The sequence below is a fragment of the Ylistrum balloti genome, unplaced genomic scaffold (genome assembly GCF_031769215.1).
Source record: "Ylistrum balloti isolate Yb309-2 unplaced genomic scaffold, AGI_CSIRO_Ybal_v1 Utg370882, whole genome shotgun sequence".
Lineage (NCBI taxonomy): Eukaryota > Metazoa > Mollusca > Bivalvia > Pectinida > Pectinidae > Ylistrum > Ylistrum balloti.
Window position 1 is genome coordinate 567764 of NW_026782502.1, and position 20327 is coordinate 588090.

The 20327-nt window shown below is 32.7% G+C and overlaps 1 protein-coding gene across 1 annotated transcript in view; it reads right to left on the reverse strand.

Moving 5' to 3' along the window:
* Nucleotides 1-20327, reverse strand: part of LOC132559235 (multidrug resistance-associated protein 1-like) — a 45279-nt gene that overhangs the window by 8931 nt on the left and 16021 nt on the right. The window contains exons 10-19 of the mRNA XM_060223853.1: nucleotides 19819-20005; nucleotides 16665-16798; nucleotides 15639-15776; nucleotides 14778-14924; nucleotides 13849-13930; nucleotides 12432-12501; nucleotides 12023-12149; nucleotides 2903-3079; nucleotides 2461-2628; nucleotides 320-512 (exon numbers count right to left, since the gene is read on the reverse strand). Coding sequence (XP_060079836.1) covers nucleotides 320-512; nucleotides 2461-2628; nucleotides 2903-3079; nucleotides 12023-12149; nucleotides 12432-12501; nucleotides 13849-13930; nucleotides 14778-14924; nucleotides 15639-15776; nucleotides 16665-16798; nucleotides 19819-20005 — 1423 coding nt within the window. The remainder of the gene's footprint in view (nucleotides 1-319; nucleotides 513-2460; nucleotides 2629-2902; nucleotides 3080-12022; nucleotides 12150-12431; nucleotides 12502-13848; nucleotides 13931-14777; nucleotides 14925-15638; nucleotides 15777-16664; nucleotides 16799-19818; nucleotides 20006-20327) is intronic.

The window sequence follows — 20327 nt, forward strand, 5'->3', positions numbered from 1 at the left end:
TCACAGACATTCTCCATCATAAATTTATCATCGCTGATATCTTACTGTATGGCACGTTATTTTCATGGGTCAATATTTTCACTCTTCATTTAAGATGAGAAAATTCAATTCTAACATATTAATATTTACAGTTTAGTTTTAAGGGAGTATCTAATTTTCACAAACAATGCTACTGTTTCAAATAGGTACATTATCGATCTACGCATCCAAAATCTTCACCTTGTGTAGGTCAATGCCCACTATTACGACCTAAATTTAGAGATGAGAAGGATAACACATTATTGACCAATCAGGAAGAGATTTATAAGAATCTCATTACTTTCTGGATCGTCTTCTCCAGCATCATCTTCATTGTCCTGTGTCAGATATGTTTTTAGGAACTGAGCGAAGGCACCATCATGGTCAAGGAGTTCTTCGTACGATCCCATCTCAGACACTTGTCCATCCACTAGTACGATTATAGAGTCCACCATCGGTAACCAATGAATGCCGTGAGTCACGAGGAGACGAGTCTGGAGATAAAATTGTGTTCATCGAATAAGTATCATATGAGAGTTCATTTTTATAATCATAGAATAAAGAAATTGTCCAATCAGAAGGCTAGCCCTGGCAAATAGTATAACAGGACTGTAGAAGTGGTTTTCCTTTCTGTGTATTTTAGGATTTGTTTAAAAAATCATTCTATTCATCACTACTTTCATTTTAAATAAACCATTCTGAAAAGTGAATATGTAATTATAAGAAAAAGAACTTTTTAAACGTTAACTGACCTATATTTTATTTTTGATAAAATCATTGTATATATACATATATATCTTTGTTCTTGGTCATTCTAAAGAATACTGAAATGGTGGCCATGCTTTTACCAGAAATCAGAAGATTTTTTGGTTCGAATCACTTTACATATTTTCTGATGATTTGTCACAACGAAGACCTGATTTTTTTCACTTTTTACCAATTTTTACTTCAGGAAATGTCTTCATTTTTAAGACTGGTCAATAATCAAGGCAATTTTGATATTTATGTGAGATTTTGTTAAAACAAAACGAACATGGACTCACACTGATATAATACTACTTCTTGACCTTTTGATTTTTAACTAAATTTGTTCATATGATTTCATAAGTAACATGTAAACATTAAACCTTTTCATTCCAAAAGAGATCAAGTGTGACTTTTGATCTTTAACCTTGACTGATGACCACCAAACTGGCTAACAGCAAGTGCACTGAAAGTATACAGGAAGCACACTTCTATAGGAAGTACACAGGAAGCACACTTCTACAGGAAGTTTACACAAAGCACACTGTTACAGGAAGCACATTTCTACAGGAAGCACACTTCTACACAGGTATACAGGAAGCACACTGTTACAGGAAGCATATTTCTACAGGAAGTATACATGAAACACACTGCTACAGGAAGTATACAGAAAGCACACTTCTACAGAAAGTATACAGGAAGCACACTTCTACAGGAAGCACACTTCTACAGAAGTATACAGGAAGTACATTTCTACAGGAAGTATACAGGAAGCACACTGCTACAGGAAGCACACTTCTACAGGAAGTATACAGGAAGCACACTGCTACAGGAAGTATACAGGATGCACACTGCTACAGGAAGCTCACTGCTACAGGAATTATACAGGAAGCACACTGCTACAGGAAGTATACAGGAAGCACACTGCTACAGGAAGCACACTTAATTCTACAGTAAGTATACTGAAAGCACACTGCTACAGCAGGTATACAGGAAGCACACTGCTACAGGAAGCACACTTCTACAGTAAGTATACTGAAAGCACACTGCTACAGGAGGTATACAGGAAGCACACTGCTACAGGAAGTATACAGGAAGCACACTGCTACAGGAAGCACACTGCTACAGTAAGTATACTGAAAGCACACTGCTACAGGAGGTATACAGGAAGCACACTGCTACAGGAAGTATACTTTAATAATATTTGGTATATTTTAAAGAATTGTTATAGCCATTTATTAGAACTGTGTAACTGAAATACAGCGGAATCTGATTAAACTGCACACCTTTAGGATAGAATAATTTGGCTGGTTTGTAGAGAGTTCTGGATTGCACAGAGTCCATTGTTATAATATTGTTGGAATTGGGACTTAATTATTTGACCGGATTAGGCAGATATCTGGATTAAACAGAATCCAGTTGAGACAGAGTCCATTGTATAATCATACATTGTCCTGAAACTTTTGCCATTATTTCAACATTAATAATAGCATTTCGTCCACTTGTCAGGACTGTATCTGTGACAATATCAACTTAACCTGTGAAAGGTTTGCATTTAAAGAGAATGCAAAAAACACAAAGTAATCACTAATTATCCCATTTAACTACACAAGGTTGAAATAAATTTTATGTTCAGGATAAAAGCATGGTATTTGGACAAATAAGGGTTCAGGATACAGATAAATACTTGTCATTTACCTTGTTTCGAAGTAATCCCTTACTTCCGACAACTTTCTGGAAAATGTGTTTGCCTACGTGTGAGTCGACAGCACTGAGAGGATCATCAAGTAAGTATATGTCGGCATTGTTATACACAGCTCTGGCCAGACTTACTCTCTGTTTCTGGCCTCCACTCAAATTTATACCCTGTTAAAAAATATCAACACAATAATTTATACCCTGTTAAAAAAGATCAACACTCAATTTTTTACCCTTTTAAAAAGATCAACACTATAATTTATCACATGTTAAAAAAGATCAACACTCAACCTTAAAACCTGTGAAAAAAAAAGATCAACACTCAAGTTTATACCCTGTTATTGGAGATAAAACAGTCAGTACCTACACAACTGAAATCAGTTATCAAAATTTCACATTTTTTTTCATTATAGAATCTTATTAAACAATTACACTGTTATACCTTCTCTCCAATTTCTGTCATGTCTCCTGCTGTGAGGATCTCAAGGTCAGGACGAAGGGCACATGCATCAAGGACATCATCATATGTACATTGATTCATTTCGGACCCAAACAGGATGTTGTCCTGTACAGTGGCATTCTGGATCCAAGCTTGTTGTGGGACGTATGCTACCGACCCCTGTCAGGTTAGAAAATTGTGTAATGTTTCAGTGTAAATCACTCTTACTATACTTTCTTATAAATATGTATATCATTTGTAACTTTGTAACTGATCAATATATTTCATAAAATTAAAGATGGGAACCATGTTTACAAACCAACTGATTGATTTATATTGATATTAATTGATGTGATCGGACTACTTTAGTGAACCACATTAGTAACATATCAGTGAAAAAGAATGTAAATACTGCTGGTATTGTACAGTCACTGCCTGCCTAGTTCTGACCCCTGTTTAACTTCAGATCTGGTCCTACTACACATCCCTTCTTAATATAACTTTTATGTATATCATGTACTGCTGGTATTGTACAGTCACTGTCTGCCTAGTTCTGACCCCTGTCTTACTTCAGATCTGGTCCTATAACACATCCCTTCTTACGTATATGTATATCTTGTACTATTGGTATTGTACAGTCACTGTCTGCCTAATTCTGACCCCTGTTTAACTTCAGATCTGGTCCTACTACACATCCCTTCTTAATATAACTTTTATGTATATCATGTACTGCTGGTATTGTACAGTCACTGTCTGCCTAGTTCTGACCCCTGTCTTACTTCAGATCTGGTCCTATAACACATCCCTTCTTACGTATATGTATATCTTGTACTATTGGTATTGTACAGTCACTGTCTGCCTAATTCTGACCCCTGTCTTACTTCAGATCTGGTCCTACTACACACCCCTTCTTAATATAACTTATATGTATATCATGTACTGCTGGTATTGTACAGTCACTGCCTGCCTAATTCTGACCCCTGTCTAAATTCACATCTGGTCCTACTACACACCCCTTCTTAATATAACTTACATGTATATCATGTACTGCTGGTATTGTACAGTCACTGCCTGCCTAGTTCTGACCTCTGTCTAACTTCAGATCTGGTCCTATAACACACCCCTTCTTAATATAACTTACATGTATATCATGTACTGCTGGTATTGTACAGTCACTACTGCCTAATTCTGACCCCTGTCTAAATTCAGATCTGGTCCTACTACACACCCCTTCTTAATATAACTTATATGTATATCATGTACTGCTGGTATTGTACAGTCACTGTCTGCCTAATTCTGACTCCGTCTAAATTCAGATCTGGTCCTACTACACACCCCTTCTTAATCTAACTTATATGTATATCATGTACCTTGACATTTATGGAAATTGTGAAATATTTTGGCTATTTTTTCTTAAACAAATTCATTTTAAATGCGTTGTTCACAAATTTTCTTTGTAAACTGGCTATATTTTTAAGTCTTAATTCAACAGGAAGATGCAGGATCAGATATGGTACATTACTAGATCTGGTGACACTGTAGAGATTGTAGTAAACTTGCAGATTGGTCCCATGACAGGATATAGAGATACAGATTTACATTATATAACACGACATGACAGGATATAGAGATACAGATTTACATTATATAACACGACATGACAGGATATAGAGATACAGATTTACATTATATAACACGACATGACAGGATATAGAGATACAGATTTACATTATATAACACGACATGACAGGATATAGAGATACAGATTTACATTATATAACACGACATGACAGGATATAGATTTACATTATATAACAGATACAGATTTACATTATATAACACGACATGACAGGATATAGAGATACAGATTTACATTATATAACACGACATGACAGGATATAGAGATACAGATTTACATTATATAACACGACATGACAGGATATAGAGATACAGATTTACATTATATAACACGACATGACAGGATATAGAGATACAGATTTACATTATATAACACGACATGACAGGATACAGATTTACATTATATAACACGACATGACAGGATATAGAGATACAGATTTACATTATATAACACGACATGACAGGATATAGAGATACAGATTTACATTATATAACACGACATGACAGGATATAGAGATACAGATTTACATTATATAACACGACATGACACATATATAACACGACATGAGAGATACAGATTTACATTATATAACACAACATGACAGGATATAGAGATACAGATTTACATTATATAACACGACATGACAGGATATAGAGATACAGATTTACATTATATAACACGACATGACAGGATATAGAGATACAGATTTACATTATATAACACGACATGACAGGATATAGAGATACAGATTTACATTATATAACACGACATGACAGGATATAGAGATACAGATTTACATTATATAACACGACATGACAGGATATAGATTTACATTATATAACACGACATGACAGGATATAGAGATACAGATTTACATTATATAACACGACATGACAGGATATAGAGATACAGATTTACATTATATAACACGACATGACAGGATATAGAGATACAGATTTACATTATATAACACGACATGACAGGATATAGAGATACAGATTTACATTATATAACACGACATGACAGGATATAGAGATACAGATTTACATTATATAACACGACATGACAGGATATAGAGATACAGATTTACATTATATAACACGACATGACAGGATATAGAGATACAGATTTACATTATATAACACGACATGACAGGATATAGAGATACAGATTTACATTATATAACACGACATGACAGGATATAGAGATACAGATTTACATTATATAACACGACATGACAGGATATAGAGATACAGATTTACATTATATAACACGACATGACAGGATATAGAGATACAGATTTACATTATATAACACGACATGACAGGATATAGAGATACAGATTTACATTATATAACACGACATGACAGGATATAGAGATACAGATTTACATTATATAACACGACATGACAGGATATAGAGATACAGATTTACATTATATAACACGACATGACAGGATATAGAGATACAGATTTACATTATATAACACGACATGACAGGATATAGAGATACAGATTTACATTATATAACACGACATGACAGGATATAGAGATACAGATTTACATTATATAACACGACATGACAGGATATAGAGATACAGATTTACATTATATAACACGACATGACAGGATATAGAGATACAGATTTACATTATATAACACGACATGACAGGATATAGAGATACAGATTTACATTATATAACACGACATGACAGGATATAGAGATACAGATTTACATTATATAACACGACATGACAGGATATAGAGATACAGATTTACATTATATAACACGACATGACAGGATATAGATTTACATTATATAACAGATTTAGATTTACATTATATAACACGACATGACAGGATATAGAGATACAGATTTACATTATATAACACGACATGACAGGATATAGAGATACAGATTTACATTATATAACACGACATGACAGGATATAGAGATACAGATTTACATTATATAACACGACATGACAGGATATAGAGATACAGATTTACATTATATAACACGACAGATTTACATTATATAACACGACATGACAGGATATAGAGATACAGATTTACATTATATAACACGACATGACAGGATATAGAGATACAGATTTACATTATATAACACGACATGACAGGATATAGAGATACAGATTTACATTATATAACACGACATGACAGGATACAGATTTACATTATATAACACGACATGACAGGATATAGAGATACAGATTTACATTATATAACACGACATGACAGGATATAGAGATACAGATTTACATTATATAACACGACATGACAGGATATAGAGATACAGATTTACATTATATAACACGACATGACAGGATACAGATTTACATTATATAACACGACATGACAGGATATAGAGATACAGATTTACATTATATAACACGACATGACAGGATATAGATTCAGATTTACATTATATAACACGACATGACAGGATATAGAGATACAGATTTACATTATATAACACGACATGACAGGATACAGAGATACAGATTTACATTATATAACACGACATGACAGGATATAGAGATACAGATTTACATTATATAACACGACATGACAGGATATAGAGATACAGATTTACATTATATAACACGACATGACAGGATATAGAGATACAGATTTACATTATATAACACGACATGACAGGATATAGAGATACAGATTTACATTATATAACACGACATGACAGGATATAGAGATACAGATTTACATTATATAACACGACATGACAGGATATAGAGATACAGATTTACATTATATAACACGACATGACAGGATATAGAGATACAGATTTACATTATATAACACGACATGACAGGATATATAGAGATACAGATTTACATTATATAACACGACATGACAGGATATAGAGATACAGATTTACATTATATAACACGACATGACAGGATACAGATTTAAATTATATAACACGACATGACAGGATATAGAGATACAGATTTACATTATATAACACGACATGACAGGATATAGAGATACAGATTTACATTATATAACACGACATGACAGGATATAGATTTACATTATATAACACGACATGACAGGATATAGAGATACAGATTTACATTATATAACACGACATGACAGGATATAGAGATACAGATTTACATTATATAACACGACATGACAGGATATAGAGATACAGATTTACATTATATAACACGACATGACAGGATATAGAGATACAGATTTACATTATATAACACGACATGACAGGATATAGAGATACAGATTTACATTATATAACACGACATGACAGAATATAGATTTACATTATATAACACGACATGACAGGATATAGAGATACAGATTTACATTATATAACACGACATGACAGGATATAGAGATACAGATTTACATTATATAACACGACATGACAGGATATAGAGATACAGATTTACATTATATAACACGACATGACAGGATATAGAGATACAGATTTACATTATATAACACGACATGACAGGATATAGAGATACAGATTTACATTATATAACACGACATGACAGGATATAGAGATACAGATTTACATTATATAACACGACATGACAGGATATAGAGATACAGATTTACATTATATAACACGACATGACAGGATATAGAGATACAGAGATTTACATTATATTACATTATATAACACGACATGACAGGATATAGAGATACAGATTTACATTATATAACACGACATGACAGGATATAGAGATACAGATTTACATTATATAACACGACATGACAGGATATAGAGATACAGATTTACATTATATAACACGACATGACAGGATATAGAGATACAGATTTACATTATATAACACGACATGACAGGATATAGAGATACAGATTTACATTATATAACACGACATGACAGGATATAGAGATACAGATTTACATTATATAACACGACATGACAGGATATAGAGATACAGATTTACATTATATAACACGACATGACAGGATATAGAGATACAGATTTACATTATATAACACGACATGACAGGATATAGAGATACAGATTTACATTATATAACACGACATGACAGGATATAGAGATACAGATTTACATTATATAACACGACATGACAGGATATAGAGATACAGATTTACATTATATAACACGACATGACAGGATATAGAGATACAGATTTACATTATATAACACGACATGACAGGATATAGAGATACAGATTTACATTATATAACACGACATGACAGGATATAGAGATACAGATTTACATTATATAACACGACATGACAGGATATAGAGATACAGATTTACATTATATAACACGACATGACAGGATATAGAGATACAGATTTACATTATATAACACGACATGACAGGATATAGAGATACAGATTTACATTATATAACACGACATGACAGGATATAGAGATACAGATTTACATTATATAACACGACATGACAGGATATAGAGATACAGATTTACATTATATAACACGACATGACAGGATATAGAGATACAGATTTACATTATATAACACGACATGACAGGATATAGAGATACAGATTTACATTATATAACACGACATGACAGGATATAGAGATACAGATTTACATTATATAACATGACAAGACAGGATATAGAGATACAGATTTACATTATATAACACGACATGACAGGATATAGAGATACAGATTTACATTATATAACACGACATGACAGGATATAGAGATACAGATTTACATTATATAACACGACATGACAGGATATAGAGATACAGATTTACATTATATAACACGACATGACAGGATATAGAGATACAGATTTACATTATATAACACGACATGACAGGATATAGAGATACAGATTTACATTATATAACACGACATGACAGGATATAGAGATACAGATTTACATTATATAACACGACATGACAGGATATAGAGATACAGATTTACATTATATAACACGACATGACAGGATATAGAGATACAGATTTACATTATATAACACGACATGACAGGATATAGAGATACAGATTTACATTATATAACACGACATGACAGGATATAGAGATACAGATTTACATTATATAACACGACATGACAGGATATAGAGATACAGATTTACATTATATAACACGACATGACAGGATATAGAGATACAGATTTACATTATATAACACGACATGACAGGATATAGAGATACAGATTTACATTATATAACACGACATGACAGGATATAGAGATACAGATTTACATTATATAACACGACATGACAGGATACAGATTTACATTATATAACACGACATGACAGGATATAGAGATACAGATTTACATTATATAACATGACATGACAGGATATAGAGATACAGATTTACATTATATAACACGACATGACAGGATATAGAGATACAGATTTACATTATATAACACGACATGACAGGATATAGAGATACAGATTTACATTATATAACACGACATGACAGGATATAGAGATACAGATTTACATTATATAACACGACATGACAGGATATAGAGATACAGATTTACATTATATAACACGACATGACAGGATATAGAGATACAGATTTACATTATATAACACGACATGACAGGATATAGAGATACAGATTTACATTATATAACACGACATGACAGGATATAGAGATACAGATTTACATTATATAACACGACATGACAGGATATAGAGATACAGATTTACATTATATAACACGACATGACAGGATATAGAGATACAGATTTACATTATATAACACGACATGACAGGATATAGAGATACAGATTTACATTATATAACACGACTTGACAAGATATAGAGATACAGATTTATATAACACGACATGACAGGATATAGAGATACAGATTTACATTATATAACACGACATGACAGGATATAGATATACAGATTTACATTATATAACACGACATGACAGGATATAGAGATACAGATTTACATTATATATAACACGACATGACAGGATATAGAGATACAGATTTACATTATATAACACGACATGACAGGATATAGAGATACAGATTTACATTATATAACACGACATGACAGGATATAGAGATACAGATTTACATTATATAACACGACATGACAGGATATAGAGATACAGATTTACATTATATAACACGACATGACAGGATATAGAGATACAGATTTACATTATATAACACGACATGACAGGATATAGAGATACAGATTTACATTATATAACACGACATGACAGGATATAGAGATACAGATTTACATTATATAACACGACATGACAGGATATAGAGATACAGATTTACATTATATAACACGACATGACAGGATATAGAGATACAGATTTACATTATATAACACGACATGACAGGATATAGAGATACAGATTTACATTATATAACACGACATGACAGGATATAGAGATACAGATTTACATTATATAACACGACATGACAGGATATAGAGATACAGATTTACATTATATAACACGACATGACAGGATATAGAGATACAGATTTACATTATATAACACGACATGACAGGATATAGAGATACAGATTTACATTATATAACACGACATGACAGGATATAGAGATACAGATTTACATTATATAACACGACATGACAGGATATAGAGATACAGATTTACATTATATAACACGACATGACAGGATATAGATATACAGATTTACATTATATAACACGACATGACAGGATATAGAGATACAGATTTACATTATATAACACGACATGACAGGATATAGATATACAGATTTACATTATATAACACGACATGACAGGATATAGAGATACAGATTTACATTATATAACACGACATGACAGGATATAGAGATACAGATTTACATTATATAACACGACATGACAGGATATAGATTTACATTATATAACACGACATGACAGGATATAGAGATACAGATTTACATTATATAACACGACATGACAGGATATAGAGATACAGATTTACATTATATAACACGACATGACAGGATATAGATATACATTATATAACACGACATGACAGGAGTTTCCATATCAAACATGATTTATAAAACGAACCACTATTATAAAAATAAAAACAATTTTACCAAGCAAGGTTAATACATCCCCTATCATAAAATGAAATAACAAATGTAAGATTCTATTTATCGCATTAACAGGATATCGTCATGAAAATTTTGAAAACAGCATCATAAATGATGATATTCTCTCTTAATATCTCTTCCTTTGGAGATGTTATTAATGTAAGTCCCTATGTCACAATGGATACAATTTAAACTTTCAACCAATCAAAGATCAGATAGGTATCATTACACCTGTGGTCCCAACACAGTATATATAATGAACATAATTACACTAATAACAGGGTATTTATGTTATAAAGTTCATCATTATTACCAGGTATATCAGCCACTTTAAACTGATTACTACTGACCTTGACATTGACTCGCCCTCGGAGTTTCTCCATATCTCCCAGTATGGATGAAATCAGTGAGGATTTTCCACAACCAACCTGTCCGACCACTGCAATTAATTTACCCACATCTGCAGTGAGATTGATGCTGAAATACAAACAAGCCTTGTGATAAAATCTTTAGCCAAGAGTGTAATTCAGACTAACAATACATTACAGTGCACAATATGGTCCAGGAGTTTGGGCAAGTGTGTAGCCCTCCATGTGACAGTACTAAACTGAAGCTGACATTATAGTGCTATCACAAAGAAATATATACCTGAACATCTCTGACAAGACCCCCCCCCTCTCCCTCAATACATTATAGATATGACATTACAGAGCCATATGATTGACACTACTGTAGTTAGAGTAAACAGAGCATTCTTACCCTCTCAGGGCTGGTGTTAAATTTTCATCCCAGGTAAAAGTTCCATCTTTGATCACAATGGCCGCAGAGTCTAAGAAAGGATAGGAAAGCTGATATAAACTTGTGAACATTTCAACACTCCAATCATATGAATTAAATTAAAGTTTAGATATCATGAGGAATGACTCCATACTAAACTAGGTTATAAAAATAAGGAATTAATAGCACAAATTTGACCATAAAAAAATTAAAATCTGCCGTTATTAATGATCCTTTTTGACGCACTTTCATTCACTAATCGACACAGCATGTTGATCTATTGATGTTTTAGTTCTGCTTGAAGAAAGTGAAAGTGATGGGAACCCCTGATGTATTGAGGATGATTGTCAATTTTTTTTACCACAATTGCGAAGTAAGTTTTTCCAACTTAAATCAATCACTCTTGTTGGCTAGGATAGAAGTGCACAAGGGGCCTTACTGTTGGAGGAACACTGGAGTACCATAGGAAAACCTACGTGGTCGGGCAGGTGACCCCATGCCTTCTCACATCCGTTTCGGGAATCAAACCCCAGATGGCTAGGTGAAAGGCGAGTGTGTTACCATTGCACCATCCAACCCGTTTTGAATATACACCAAACACCAGATTATAAGTGGTGGTAATAGATTCATTCTAGTTTTATACAGCCCCAACAGATGGCCTTTGAGTAAACTTACATTTTGTTGACCAATCAGAAATGAGCATTGAAAAAGTAGGACGACAACAAGATTTTGATGACCTTTGGTCGACCTTTGCATAAAAATTACTAATAAATGAATAATACTTTGGGAGAATCTTTTGTTAAAGTAAAAACAGGCAGATTAGCAAATTTGTCACCTATATAGATATGTATTACTTTCATCAAGTATTTTTTCAATTTTTTAATTGTTTTTCAACACGTTCATAAAAAATGCCATAACGCCTATGCAAACCAGATTCTGATATGGATTAGAACATAATGGTATGATACTGTGGTGACACAGACAAATATTTGAACATGATGAAAATCTCGATTTCAAACAGCCCCGTGATGTTTGAATATTTGAACATGATGAAAATCTCGATTTCAAACAGCCCTGTGATGTTTGAATATTTGAACATGATGAAAATCTCGATTTCAAACTTGCATATTTGTTGATTATACTGACTTGTACCTAGTTAAGTAATCACTAATTAGGGGAGACAATTTCTCTACGACTGTTCATGATGTGTATTGGGATAGAAAATGTAACTTCTTTTAACTTAAACATATACATATCATTAATGATAATCAAAGTCTCTGTTAGCTGATGTCTCACAAACCAATTACTACACAAAACAATCAAACTATACAGAAACCAGTAATGCTATCATCCGTGTTATATATACATAATGGTGATTGAGTTATTTGTGAGATTTTACCTGATCGATTATGTTGGACATTTTCTGGGTCTAGATCACCCATTTTCAGGAAATCAGCAATTCTACCAATGGAGACATTTGCCTGATGGAAAAAAGAAAATTCACATAATGTCAAATTTTGATGATTTTTTTTTCCAAAGCCATGAATTGTTTATGAGAAACAGAATTATAAACTATGAGCAGGTACATAAACATGTACTACAACAGAATCAAGGAAAATGCTTCTAAAGATATACTGTGCTAACAATAAAAAGATATTCACATGGGCCCTGGCAATAGGGTAGTGTGGGTTATCTACCTTTTTTTTTATACAAAACATGTTTATTTTTTTACTTAGTGAGGTACCTTGTGCAAAACACAGGAAATGAACAGATTTTAATTGGATTTCATTATCTAAACCAAATTTGGAAATTAAAGAAAATACAGGCAGGATCTCACCTGTACAATATAGGACAATTAACAAGGATCTCACCTGTACAATATAGGACAATTAACAAGGATCTCACCTGTACAATACAGGACATTTATCAAGGATGTCACCTGTACAATATAGGACATTTAACAAGGATGTCACCTGTACAATATAGGACATTTAACAAGGATGTCACCTGTACAATATAGGACAATTAACAAGGATCTCACCTGTACAATATAGGCCAATTAACAAGGATCTCACCTGTACAATACAGGACATTTATCAAGGATGTCACCTGTACAATATAGGACATTTAACAAGGATGTCACCTGTACAATATAGGATAATTAACAAGGATGTCACCTGTACAATATAGGACAATTAACAAGGATCTCACCTGTACAATATAGGACAATTAACAAGGATCTCACCTGTACAATATAGGACAATTAACAAGGATGTCACCTGTACAATATAGGACAATTAACACAGGTATGATATATAAGGATCTCACCTGTACAATATAGGATACCATCATGGGTAGAAGGTTGATTGGGAAGCGCAAAATGTTGAACAGCGACAAAGACACAAATGCTTTCCCAGCGTCCAAGTAGTGTTCATTAGAGGCCAAGATATATGTTGCAAATGTTGCCAAGGTTACCTTTAGAGGAAAAACAGAAATTATCATATCACTAAAATTTTACTTCATTTAACAGAGGAAATGATTTAACCTCTTAATGTCATGTCGGTTAATGTCACTTTCCTGTTAATATAACATTTTTTTATGCATTCCACTATCTAATATCTGATGTGAGCAATAAATGATTCACAATATTATGAGAATAAGGAAGTCCTGCTAAAATAAAGATGACTCAACTGGAGTTGAAAATTTGCTTTAAATTTACATATTTTTAATATAATAACCTAAATCTGTAGAATGCCTGGTGAAAATTTGTCTCACAATTTTGTCTTCTTGAAAGAATAATTTTCACAGAATTTTGGGGACAATAATTGGTATATAGTATGTTGCAAATGAAAATTTTTGAAAAAAAAAATCCACCACTGCTATTAAAATTTTCATATACAAGGGATAATACCGTAAATTTCTGCGTATAGTGCGCACTTTTCCAAGCTAAAACTGTCGTGTAGAAAGATTGAAATTCTTTAAAGAAAGATAGCAACTAGCAGATCTAAATCTCAAAAAAAAACAAAACTTTGCTCAAATATCCTATCTTATTCAACTTTCTCCTTTAAAGAAGCATACTTCTGTTGTGAGTGTTTTCTATGTAGAAGAGTGTTACCCTGACTTTCTTTCATTTATCAACATACAAGATATAATCCAGTATTATTGTTTCACTGTTAACTTTTTACTCACCAAAAACGGGGCACACGTGAAAGAAAATGTACTAAACGCCTGCAGATACGCATATTTCTTGAGAATGTCCAATTCTTTATTTCTTAGTTCCAAAATTTTTTCTTGAAAAGATGGTTCCCAGGCATAAAGTTTCAGGACCTGAAAACAAGGATAAAAATGCATAGTGTATTAAAATTAGAATTTACAATAATTTTGCTATGTGGGTCTTACTGTGGGAGGAAACCCAAGTACCGAGGGAAAACCCACGTGGTCGGGCAGGTGATCCCATATCTTTTCATATCCCTTCTGGGAATCGAACCACGGACTGCTTGGTGAAAGGCAAGTGTTACTACTGCACCACCCGATCACACTAATGCATAGTGTAAAAGGGGAGATAAGCCAAAACATAAAAGGGGAGATCTCCGGCAAAAAATACGTAGATCAACTGTTCTACTACATCATTCTTTCCAATGTCTGGTCTTCCATTTCTTGTTATAAAATATGGAGGTTTTGGGGTTAACATTACACCTTGGTGTTTTGAAATGTGTTTGCTTATCACAAGACTAAGGCTAGGGATAAGGGTGGGAAATTTTGTAAACAAAGTAAATTTAATAAAAATACAGAACATTTATCTGATTCTTTTTGTTTTATTTTAATAACCTATTTATCCTGGATAGAACTTGTGAAACGGCTTAAAGTACTGGAAGCAAAAACTTAGAAAAAAAGTCGACCTGAGATCAGTCCTTGCTTGTACTAAACAAAAAGTGTACTGAGTGTTGTAAATGAGTGATAGGTCAGCATTATATTACAACACTGTCCAGACAGACACATCGACAGGTAGAAATGTTTGTTTTGCTCAGGAGTCACACAATAACCGAGAGCTGATTATGAGTTTTAAAGAGGTACAAGGCCCTCCTGGTGTAGCTGTCTTAGAATCGTTGGAACAGTCCTTAAATCACAATGTTATTTCACAACACCACCAGCAGTATAACAACAAGGTGGTGCTCATCAGACAATCTATTGTCCAGAATCATCATTTTGTCTTACCTTCATACCGTTGAGAACTTCACTCATAAGTTTGAGTCTTTTGTCTTTGAGTTTCATCAGGTTCACTTGAAGTGCTCTTTGTTTAATAGAGATGAACATGTTGAGTGGAATAAGTAGGATCATCACCCCTAGACCTGTAAATGGAATACCACACCTGAGACAAAACTACAACACCCCTAGACCTGTAAATAAAATACCACACCTGAGACAAAACTACAACACCCCTAGATCTGTAAATAAAATACCACACCTGAGACAAAACTACAACACCCCTAGATCTGTAAGTAGAATACCACACCTGAGACAAAACCACAACACACTTCACCTCATATCTGACCCCTAGATCTGTAAATACCACATCAGAGTCAAAACCACAAAACACTTCATTTCATATCTGACCCTTAAACCTTTAAATAAAATACCACACCTGAGACAAAACTACAACACCCCTAGATCTGTAAATAAAATACCACACCTGAGACAAAACTACAACACCCCTAGATCTGTAAGTAGAATACCACACCTGAGACAAAACCACAACACACTTCACCTCATATCTGACCCCTAGATCTGTAAATACCACATCAGAGTCAAAACCACAAAACACTTCATTTCATATCTGACCCTTAAACCTTTAAAATAAAATACCACACCTGTGACAAAACCACAACACACTTCACTTCATATCTGACCCTTAAACCTTTAAATAAATTACCACACCTGTGACAAAACCACAACACACTTCACTTCATATCTGACCCTTAAACCTTTAAATAAAATACCACACCTGCGACAAAACCACAACACACTTCACCTCATATTTGAATCAAAGCTAAGTATGGCCCTGAAACTCTGTGTCATACTCATACATTTTTTATATCTATTATATCAATAACATTTCAAATATATATCAGTGTTGTTAAATGAGAAATAGGAGCCCCAATACTTCAATATCGAGCCGTATTATGTAAATCCTTACAATATAAACTCTGTGTCATACTCATGGAAATTTTATATCACAAAATTTTAGTTATCTCTGGTTTAGAAAATCTAAACATGCATGATACAATACACAATAATATATCGGACATCAGGATTTTCCATCAAATATGACAGGTGATCAATCACATGCCATTTAAAAGACAAAGCAAAGAGAAAGAAATGAGGATTTATTACAAAACAGATAGTATTTGTTTACTCAAAGAGAAAGAAATGAGGATTTATTACAGAACAGATAGTATTTGTTTACTCAAAGAACAAGAAATGAGGATTTATTACAGAACAGATAGTATTTGTTTACTCAAAGAACAAGAAATGAGGACTTTATAACAGAACAGATAGTATTTGTTTACTCAAAGAGCAAGAAATGAGGATTTATTACAAAACAGATAGTATTTGTTTACTCAAAGAACAAGAAATAGGATTTATACAGAACAGATAGTATTTGTTTACTCAAAGAACAAGAAATGAGGATTTATTACAGAACAGATAGTATTTGTTTACTCAAAGAGAAAGAAATGAGGATTTATACAGAACAGATAGTATTTGTTTACTCAAAGAGAAAGAAATGTATTTGTTTACTCAAAGAGCAAGAAATGAGGATTTATTACAAAACAGATAGTATTTGTTTTACAAGAAATGAAGAACATAGAAATGAGGACTTTATAACAGAACAGATGGTATTTGTTTACTCAAAGAGAAAGAAATGAGGATTTATTACAGAACAGATAGTATTTGTTTACTCAAAGAGCAAGAAATGAGGATTTATTACAAAACAGATAGTATTTGTTTACTCAAAGAACAAGAAATGAGGATTTATTACAGAACAGATAGTATTTGTTTACTCAAAGAACAAGAAATGAGGATTTATTACAGAACAGATAGTATTTGTTTACTCAAAGAGAAAGAAATGAGGACTTTATAACAGAACAGATAGTATTTGTTTACTCAAAGAACAAGAAATGAGGATTTATTACAGAACAGATAGTATTTGTTTACTCAAAGAGCAAGAAATGAGGATTTATTACAAAACAGATAGTATTTGTTTACTCAAAGAGAAAGAAATGAGGATTTATAACAGAACAGATAGTATTTGTTTACTCAAAGAGAAAGAAATGAGGATTACAGAACAGATAGTATTTGTTTACTCAAAGAGAAAGAAATGAGGACTTTATAACAGAACAGATAGTATTTGTTTACTCAAAGAACAAGAAATGAGGATTTATTACAAAACAGAAAGTATTTGTTTAATCAAATAACAAGAAATGAGGATTTATTACAGAACAGATAGTATTTGTTTACTACAGAACAGATAGTATTTGTTTACTCAAAGAGAAAGAAATGAGGATTTATTACAGAACAGATAGTATTTGTTTACTCAAAGAACAAGAAATGAGGACTTTATAACAGAACAGATAGTATTTGTTTACTCAAAGAACAAGAAATGAGGACTTTATAACAGAACAGATAGTATTTGTTTACTCAAAGAGCAAGAAATGAGGATTTATTACAAAACAGATAGTATTTGTTTACTCAAGAAAAAGAGAAAGAAATGAGGATTTATTACAGAACAGATAGTATTTGTTTACTCAAAGAGAAAGAAATGAGGATTTATTACAGAACAGATAGTATTTGTTTATCAAAACAGGACTTTATAACAGAACAGATAGTATTTGTTTACTCAAAGAGCAAGAAATGAGGATTTATTACAGAACAGATAGTATTTGTTTACTCAAAGAGCAAGAAATGAGGATTTATTACAGAACAGATAGTATTTGTTTACTCAAAGAACAAGAAATGAGGATTTATTACAAAACAGATAGTATTTGTTTACTCAAAGAACAAGAAATGAGGATTTATTACAGAACAGATAGTATTTGTTTTATTTATACAGAACAGATAGTATTTGTTTACTCAAACTCAAAGAACAAGAAATGAGGATTTATTACAGAACAGATAGTACAAGAAATGAGGACTTTATAACAGAACAGATAGTATTTGTTTACTCAAAGAGCAAGAAATGAGGATTTATTACAAAACAGATAGTATTTGTTTACTCAAAGAGAAAGAAATAAGGACTTTATAACAGAACAGATAGTATTTGTTTACTCAATGTGACACTTAGAATTTTTAATTTCTCACTGCTGAAACTGACCTGCAAGGACAGAGGGTCCCAGCTGATTCCATAAAAGCCACATGGCCAAAATGATCTGGACTGGAGCTGACCACAACATCCACAAGTAGCCCGAGAGGTCCTGCATCCTCTGACAGTCGACAGACATGAGATTGACAATTTCTCCCACGGTCTTCTGTTTCTTAGCCTCACTATTCATACAGAGTGACTGAAATTTACAGACAACACTGGTACAGTTTTATTTCTGATGAAATTCAGTCTTCTCTTTCTAAGCCTTGCTATTCATACATAGAGACTGAAATTTACAGACAACACTTGCACAGTTTGTTGCTGATGCACTTTAAACCATCAACAATGCTTTATAGAGTGGAATATCCAAGATTTTGGAAAACTGGAATCCAAAACATTTATCACAGTAAGAAAAAAAACAATTATTAGTGGTGTAATACGCAGTATTTACTATTTTTGGGGATTAAATCAAATTTGTATAAAATTAATAGAAGAAAATACATTCATGCTGTCTTCATGAA